The 8,310-nt window shown below is 36.8% G+C and overlaps 1 protein-coding gene across 1 annotated transcript in view; it reads right to left on the bottom strand.

The window, feature by feature from the left end:
• Nucleotides 1-4,527: 4,527 nt before the first annotated feature.
• MYBPC3 (myosin binding protein C3) overlaps nucleotides 4,528-8,310 on the bottom strand; it is a 58,134-nt gene continuing 54,351 nt past the window's right edge. Inside the window, exons 31-33 of the mRNA XM_057364020.1 lie at nucleotides 7,917-8,076; nucleotides 7,234-7,370; nucleotides 4,528-4,755 (exon numbers count right to left, since the gene is read on the bottom strand). Coding sequence (XP_057220003.1) covers nucleotides 4,528-4,755; nucleotides 7,234-7,370; nucleotides 7,917-8,076 — 525 coding nt within the window. The remainder of the gene's footprint in view (nucleotides 4,756-7,233; nucleotides 7,371-7,916; nucleotides 8,077-8,310) is intronic.

Below are 8,310 nucleotides of genomic sequence, written 5' to 3'. Positions count from 1 at the left end.
TCAGCAATAATCTCTCAAACCAAGAGCTGAGGAGTTGTGGGAGCTCCTGGCACTGAATGGTGGAGCTGGTGCTGCAGCACATGCAGCTCTTTGGCCCTTTTCATTGTTATTTTAAGAAGTAATGGTCAACCACTAACTCATTTTGCTGTTATTATTTGCTTGTAGAATAATGGTCAGGATTTGAGCACTAAGGCAATCTCAAGGAAATGAGGCACTCAGATACAGTTTGTTTGCATTTGACAGTTCAATTCCAGCTGGTGGCTTTTATAAAGAGTATTACATGAAGCTTTCCATTGCCAGGAGCAAGTAAATACTGTTTACTTAGAGTATTTATGGAACAGTGCTGAAAACCCAAATGAAACAAAAGAATTGAAGCTGTGGTGTGAAATGTGTGCTGTCCTAGGCTAAAGTGTCAGCAGAGCATTTGTTTGGCAGGTAATGCCACCTGAGGGAGCTGGGCTAGTAGGAGTACTGGAAGTGCTTTTTCTTCTTGTAATATTTAGAGTTTTAAGATGTTTCTTAGCTCAAGTGAAGCACTGTTTCTGCAACATCCCTGTGCTTCAGATGGGTCTTATTTATGTTAATCCAAGCATGTAAGTGTTTCCATCTGGTATATAGTTAGTAATTTAAAGGAAAGGCATGGTCACTAAACAGGCAGTCAGCAGGCTGAATTGATAGGATGTAAATGGAAATTGTGGAAGCGTCAGAAGTTACACTCAGTTTCACACCCTGCTACATAGAAATAATCAGCTGAAGAGGTTATTTTTGTTCAAGTTACAAATACTTTTCACATGGGAAGATCTTTTATTTGAGGAATAACAGATTTTTTTTTTTGTATTGGTAGGGAAAACTGCTGGAAAGACTTCACTAGGACTGCTGTTTTTGAAAGCAATTGCTGTCGGCTGTGAAAAGCACTTAATGTGCTACAAGGGAATACTGCTAGGTAAAAATTTGAAAAATTTTTGACCTAAGTTAATTTTTTTTCATTTTCTATTGAAATTGCGTACTTCTAACAGTACTTAACAACTACAAGGTAAGAATATTTGCCATGACACTGAGAGATAAGGTCATCTGATTTTACGTCAGAGATCTCACCCAGGAAATGATAGCCAAAACTGTCTTTCATCAAGCAGCCTTTCAGGTGTAATGGGAGAAAACATGAGCTACTTYGTTTTTCTTAAGGAGGTAGGTCTGTGAGAAGTTTCTTAGCTTATTTGCTTTTAATCAGATTGGGATAGAGATTAATTACTTAATTATTTATTTATTAGCAGCATGGAATTACTGGGCAATTAGTGACATGAAACAGATAAATGACAATATTATATGCTGGCAAAATGTCAATAAGCACCTACCATTTTCTGAAGACCTAGAATTATTTCTAGAAATAATTACAGGAAATTGAGACTTGCATGTGCACCTTCCCTCTTTTCCTCTTTTCATTGTGAGCAGTGGTTAGCATTTGGAATTCAGAATTCACTTTTTTATGAAGGCATTTCAGAAACTTAACTAGAGTTAGTGCTTCTTTTTTTTGTATTTCTTTACATTGCATTTGGCACATTGTCATTGAAAGTTTTGGAATTTAAACCAATTTGTGTTTTTCAAGCGTGGCATTCTTAGAAGGCCCTGTGGAATTGTGCTCTAGCTGTTGCAATTCAGTCACTGCTTTGCAATATGCATTGTCCCACAGATATTTGGCCCACTGCATTCTGKACATAGGTCCTTTAGAACATGGATCATCTCTGTCTTCTATTTGTAGCATGTGCCTTATRTTTTAAATAACAGCGTTGCTCAGAAAATGTAAGCACAAAACAGTGTAAAYCTGCCGGTGTATATTTCCTTTAAAAATTCTATTTATTTGTTGAATAATTCTATTTATTTGTTGCAATGTGCAACAGACAAGTGTTAACCTGCACTAAGTTGGCTTCAGTTTTAGGGGGTATCCATTTTTGTTCTGATATCATAATGAAATAATCAAAACACAGATCTCATGATCATCAGTGCTTTTATTATGAAGGAGTATTTGCTTGTTTAATACAACTAACACACTGTGCCAGACATGCTTTCCCATCCATCCCAAGTGGCCTCTTGGAGGCAGGGGAGGAGTATTATTTCAGTTCCTCTGTGTAGATTCTTCCAAAAGGCAATGCTGCCTGTATTAATATCATTTTCACACTGTCTCTTGTACTGTGATAATTCAAAAGTACTTTCCAGCCAGAAACTATCAGTGACCGCAGGTCTGGAAAAAGCCTACCCCAAACACTCTTCAGACTTGTCGTGAGAAGCCAGAAATGCTATTGTGTCATTTGCTTAGACAAAATCATCTGCAAAATGCTTACACATCACTCATAACCTTTCACAAACCTTCAGTAAGAATTAGGACAGTAAGTTTATTACATTCATTCCAAGCTTTTGCTTTACAATTTTTTATTTACATGCAAATAATCTTCCTTGCYAGAATTTTCAGTGTTTCAGTGCAAAATTGTCCCTGTAGATTCGATTGACGTCCCTGAATGGTAGCAAAAACCATCTTAATAACTAGAATTGTCTGCTGGTGTCTTTTTAAAAGCTAGAAAACAAGTAGTGAGAAAATAATTTTTATAGAAAATTATTTTCTATGAAAAGCAGAACAGTAACTATAGGCAATGGTTCCCAAAGGGTGTGTTTTGGACACAGTTCTGCAAAGAGGGCACAGCAGTGGATATTTCAAGCACTCACTGACAGTAAAAACAGTAGGAATGAATGTTACATTCGGTTGTATAGAGATGAGTATAGTGATTAAATACTGTAAATAATATCTTACTGCTTCACTATACTAAGCTACTTATGTTTCTCATGAAGAATTTTAGAGTTCTGCAAAGAGAAAATGGAGTGAACTGTGGAATTGGGGAATTTAGGCTTGTTTCAGCATTAGAAAAGGTTTAGGTTTTTTATTTTTACCTAATTTTACTATTTTTTTAAAAAAATACATATTTGTATGTATGTAATGAGGGAAAAGTTTTATCTTGATTTCTTTAAATTTCTTCATGTGGAGATAAAGGCAATCTAATTATAACAGATGTATGAAAWGAGGAAATGTGAAAACACACCAAGTAAGCAGGACATTACAAGACACTGCTGCCTCCTAGTACATGTGCATTGACTTCTAAGATGAGCAAGACTTCGAAATGAACAGMATTATGCTTCATTAATTTCTTCAATTTTCTTCTTTTCAAATTCCATTCTAATGCTGAGACAGAGAATGGGGAGAAGGATTAATTGTCAAATGTATTACATGATTGCTATTATACTACTTCATCCTTTTAAAGTCRAAAACATACATTGCACTTCTAAATGCATTTAAATTCTAACTGCTCTTTCTTTGTTGAAGAAAGATTAGTGATACTAGTTTTAATATCAATCATTACTTTAATAAATAATGGTMTTTTAGAGGGAGTGCTTGTATTGAGTTAAGAAAAAATGACAACAATGTTATTCTTTGCAGATTTTTACACTGGCACAGTGGATTAAAGGTGGAGACCCATGAAATACTGACTATTGAAAAAATAAATCAAACACACATACCCCCACCAATATTGTAAACATTTTAAAAAGTCTCTGCCATGAATATCTACTGATTTTTTAATCTTGTATGTAACCAAATAGCCATTGCTCCTTTATCCAGCTGAATTATTTTGATTCTTACCTTGACTTGCAGATGAACTGAGATTCAGAGTTTTACTGAGATGCTGGAGAATGAAAAAAAAAGTTCAAGATACTATGATACATTAAAGGATGCTAATTTTAAATGAGCTTAAGATGAGGATGAGGATAAAATTAATCTTTGAGCCCTGAGGGTAGTGGCACCCAGCRCTGCAAGGTGTGCTGTATGCACATTCCTGATTTAGCTCTGAGTCAAATATTCAGCTCAGTGCTGTGCAGAAATACCTTCAGGCTTGCTGTGCTGAAAATGGATTTCCATCAATTACTGTTATGTAGGTCACTTCTGCGGCTTCTGCTGGGTTTGGCACTTAAAGTAGTGCCACGTACATTTGTACTGATGAATAGATACATAACTGGCAGCTTTATAAAAAATGATATTTTTTACTATATTGCAAGCATGTGACTTTCATTCCTGGTCCTTTTGACAAACAAATAAATTCATCAGTGTTCYAAAAACGTTTATGATGTAGCATGCACTACCTTTTACATATGTCTAGTAGCCAATTACCTGATTTAAAACATTCAGTTATGGAATAAGCACAAAGGCTAATAAGGTTATCCTCAATGCAGTGTTTGCAGGTAGACCTCCCTTCCACTGCTAACTATCTGCTCTGGAAATAYAAAGGCAGAAGTGCAATAACTGTACACCTTCAGACCTCTATCACCTAATATCACCTGTATTATTAGCAAATAACCTAATTCTATCATAACACTTCAGAATAAAAAATAAAATCTTGCTGGTGCATGCAATTAACAAACTTTTTATATACCACCCAAAAAGTCAGGGTTAGATAAAGGGGAACTATTTTCTTTTAGCCATCCATGACTCTATTGCAGTGTTAGGGTTATCTGTGGATTCATCTGATTACCTCTGACATCCAGTCTGCACTCTATTTCAGCTTCCCCGCACTCATTAACAGCTTTACAGGTGTAAATGCCACCGTCAAAGGGCGTGGGTTTCCGAATCTCCAGGGTCAACACCCCCTGCTTACTGAACATGCGGTATTTGGCATCCCCAGAGAGATCCATTTTGTTTTTGAACCAGAATATCTTTGGCTGAAGAACAAAAAAAGGAGATTTTTGAAATAGAAGGTAGAGACTGGAAGATTTACACCTGATCTTGCAGCTTTAATGTAGCCATCAAAGGCTGAATAGCATTATGAGGGCTATTTACAAAGCAGTGTTAATAATTTTTCAAGGAACATCTCATTCTGTATAGATTCATGAAACCAGGAGTTCAGAAGTTCAGTATTTCCTTTAGCTCTCAAATAGCATCTAGAAAAGATCTCTGTCCAGTTTTTTGTCTCTTAAAAAAGCCTCTGTTAACCATCTACAAGTTCATTCATTCAGGAGTTATTTAGTTAGTTAGCTTATTAAAATATATTTGATTGCCACAAGTTTCTTACAGAAGGGGAATTAAATTTCACAGTTATTAGAGCAGAAATGTTGTAAAAGTCCACAGATGCTGGGTGGCCAAAYTGGGATGCCAAGGTTTGGTCTGGGAAAGGATTTTCCAAGCCCTCTAGGGTTCCTCTTTAGGAAATTCAGGAATTTCAAAATAAAGTTCCTGTTGTCTCCAGCTGTGGAATAAAGTGGTTGATTTTGTACCAGTTCAAGCTTTTATACTTTGTTTCCAGTACCTGAAAATRTGCCTTTAATTTTTATAAATGGGATTTTGAAAATTAAAAACCTAAAATAAACCAAACTGCTTTTGTTTCTTTYGAGCTCATTAGTACATAGAGTGAAGAAACTAAAGAGTAGAAGACCAAGCTTTGTATTTCTCTTTTTCTTCCAGAATTAATGTCTTCTGTTTCTTTATGCATAAACCCCAAAACTACTGCACTGTTTTCATAGAGTGCATTCAAATCTACTGAATCACTTTTTGTTTTGTGTTATTGATCCGGTGCATCCCACTTGCCATGCTTAATTTTCTTGACAGATCTCAGCTGGAATTTTTCTTGCCTTAACATTTTTCCTTTTTTTTTCTAAAGCCTTGTTATCTTTCTGGGTATTTATCTTTTATCATACTTCATTATAGCAAGGCATGAGTACTGTCTCTGCCTCAAGTGGTAACTTTTCCATGCCACAGATAATGCCTGAGGTGTGCTTGAGGATCTACAGTTACTCTGGATTGGAAACCTCCTGGGAATCTCGGTAGCTTCTGTGAACTAGACCTTTTGCAGTATACTGCAGTAGGTTCTGAAACATTTTATCAAGGTTAATTTGGGCAATGGAAATACAAAAATGTATCTGGAAAAGCTGCTTTAAGAGCATTAGGTGTAGTGAAGACTGAGGACTACTAGGATCTTTCAGGCTAATGTGGAAGGAYGAGCTGGCATGCCTGCATTTTCCAAGGCCTGCCACCACTGTACAGTAACAGCTGTAAAATTCAGAAGGTTTTTTAAGAATCTCCTTAAAACCATGGAAACAGAAAGAAGTGGATGCASATGCACAGAAATGTCAGTTGATCAAGAGGGAATATCGTCACTAACACTGTCATTTCTAAGCTGAGGCAGCTRCTGGAGCAGTTTGCCTACAGTTGCTGGTGTTTCTTCTGTAATGTTTTTGTTCTGTTGAAGTTGTTTACACGGGTATGCTTCCTTATTATATTTGMGTTTTGTCTGGAGCTCCTACTTCATCCGATGAACTGCACCAAATTTTTGAAATTTGGACTCTGAGCAATTGTTGCATGTTTTGCTCTGGAGCAATCAGATCCTTGCACAGATACAAAGTAGTAAAAAGAGCTGAAAATAAGCAGCAGAGGTGAAAGAAGGGTTTTGCATTTCTTGTGATTGTACTAATTTAAATTTATGACAAGATTATGTCATAACATGGTAAATTCCTTCACTGCAGACAAAAATCTTACTTCCCTTTTCTGAGAAGTCTAAATTTAGCTCCTAGCTGATACAGTTTTTACAGCTTCCTGATTAACAAAATAGTACATMTTTATGTACTCTTTAATGGGACTTTAATAAATACYTTTAGAATGAGAAAATATTCCCATKGGATTAAAAAAACAAACCAGCAAAACCCCTACAAAAAAAACTCACACAAGACCAGGCCTTACTCTATTTAGTTTTACAAAATAGCTCAGACTCTCAAAAACTTGTGTGGATGGAACAGATACTGTTCCTCTGTATCATTTGGTTAAYGGAGCAGTGTATGATGTTTTGCTGCTGTTTTCTTCAAAGTCTGAAGAGAGCAAAGTATAGATTGTGAGAAGATAGTTTTGTTGTTGTTTGCCTTCTCCACTGAGTAGGTTTTATGCACACGTGGTACATTTCTAGCGCTGTGGTGTCACCACGAGCAGTGACTGTCCTTCCCTCTGCCACCATTACCCTGTCACCCCTGGTTCTGCACAGACCCACCCAGACGCCCGCTCCACTCTGCTGCAGCATCAGCYGTGAGTGAGGTGGGACGTGGCTGTGTCCCCTGTGCCTGTCCTTTGTGCAGCCATGTCACACTCCAGGCACTSTGAACTGGCAGGGATTCTTGGCTTGGCACAGCAGGGTCAGTGAGAGCTGCTGTGTGTACCTTGGGGATTCCTCGGACAGCGCAGCTGAGCGTGGCGTTGTACCCCGCAATCACAGAGCGGTTCACCAGAGGGTGGGTGAATTTAGGAGCTTCGGAGAAGTCGTGTTCTTTGTAACTCGGGGGCTTGTAAGTGGTGCCTGCAATTCAAAGAAACAAAATATTAAAAACCGTGTTTTTCAGTTTTGCTGACTTGTGTACAATCTATCTGCCATTTATTTTATCTGTATGATTTAAAGCTTTAGAAGTTTTAGCATTTGTGATATAACAAATACACTTAATTCTAAAAAACATCTCATGTTTAATGTGTTAGTTAAAGGTCCTGGCAATCATGGGTTTTCAGCTTCTGTTAAAAATATGATAGCCATATGTGTGCAGTGAAAGTCTTCACCACAGACATCTTAAACTTTTAACCCCAACATATAAATATAATCCCCTAGTTGTATTATTTTCTTAAGATAATATAGTTTAGGAAGACTGTGTGATGAAATATTTTTTAACTGGTATTTGTATTAGTAAAGGAGATCAGCCYAGATAAGGGCTTTTGATGCTAAAATTCTTTATAAGTGCTAGTTACTRAATAATGAAAACAGTGGTGCATCTAGTAAGACTGTATTTCCATTTGCCAGTGTATTACTTCTGGTACTTAGTGGGTTTTGTGATCTTTGTTTTGAAGAAGATGTTACCTGTTTTTTGGATATGGGCAGGATTTTTGGTTGTTGCAGCAGTTTCACTCAATCCACACAAATTTTCACTGAAGATTCGAAAAAAATACTCATTTCCCATAATCAGGTCTGACACTATACAGTTTGTGCGCCGGTAGTGATCAAAAACAGTAAACCATTCCTGCAACAAGACTGTACTGTTTAGAAAGATGTTAGCAGAAGTCAGACATGGTGCTAGTTCTGGTATGGAGAGATCCTTTTTGCTACAAGGAAAAGACAGGCAGACATTTAACACTAACCTGTGAAATGAATATTATGTTGTTTCTGGTGAAGATCAACTCATTTATTTTTTTTTACTTTTATATTCTGGCRGTGTGATAGATGTATGAGTACTTGCATTTTGAGAAAAAATCTC

Source organism: Malurus melanocephalus, unplaced genomic scaffold (genome assembly GCF_030028575.1).
Source record: "Malurus melanocephalus ecotype Western Australia unplaced genomic scaffold, MMel_1.1 scaffold_2, whole genome shotgun sequence".
Classification (NCBI taxonomy): Eukaryota; Metazoa; Chordata; class Aves; order Passeriformes; family Maluridae; genus Malurus; species Malurus melanocephalus.
Note: the sequence above shows the minus strand (reverse complement) of the source record. Positions and strands in the feature narration are given on the sequence as shown.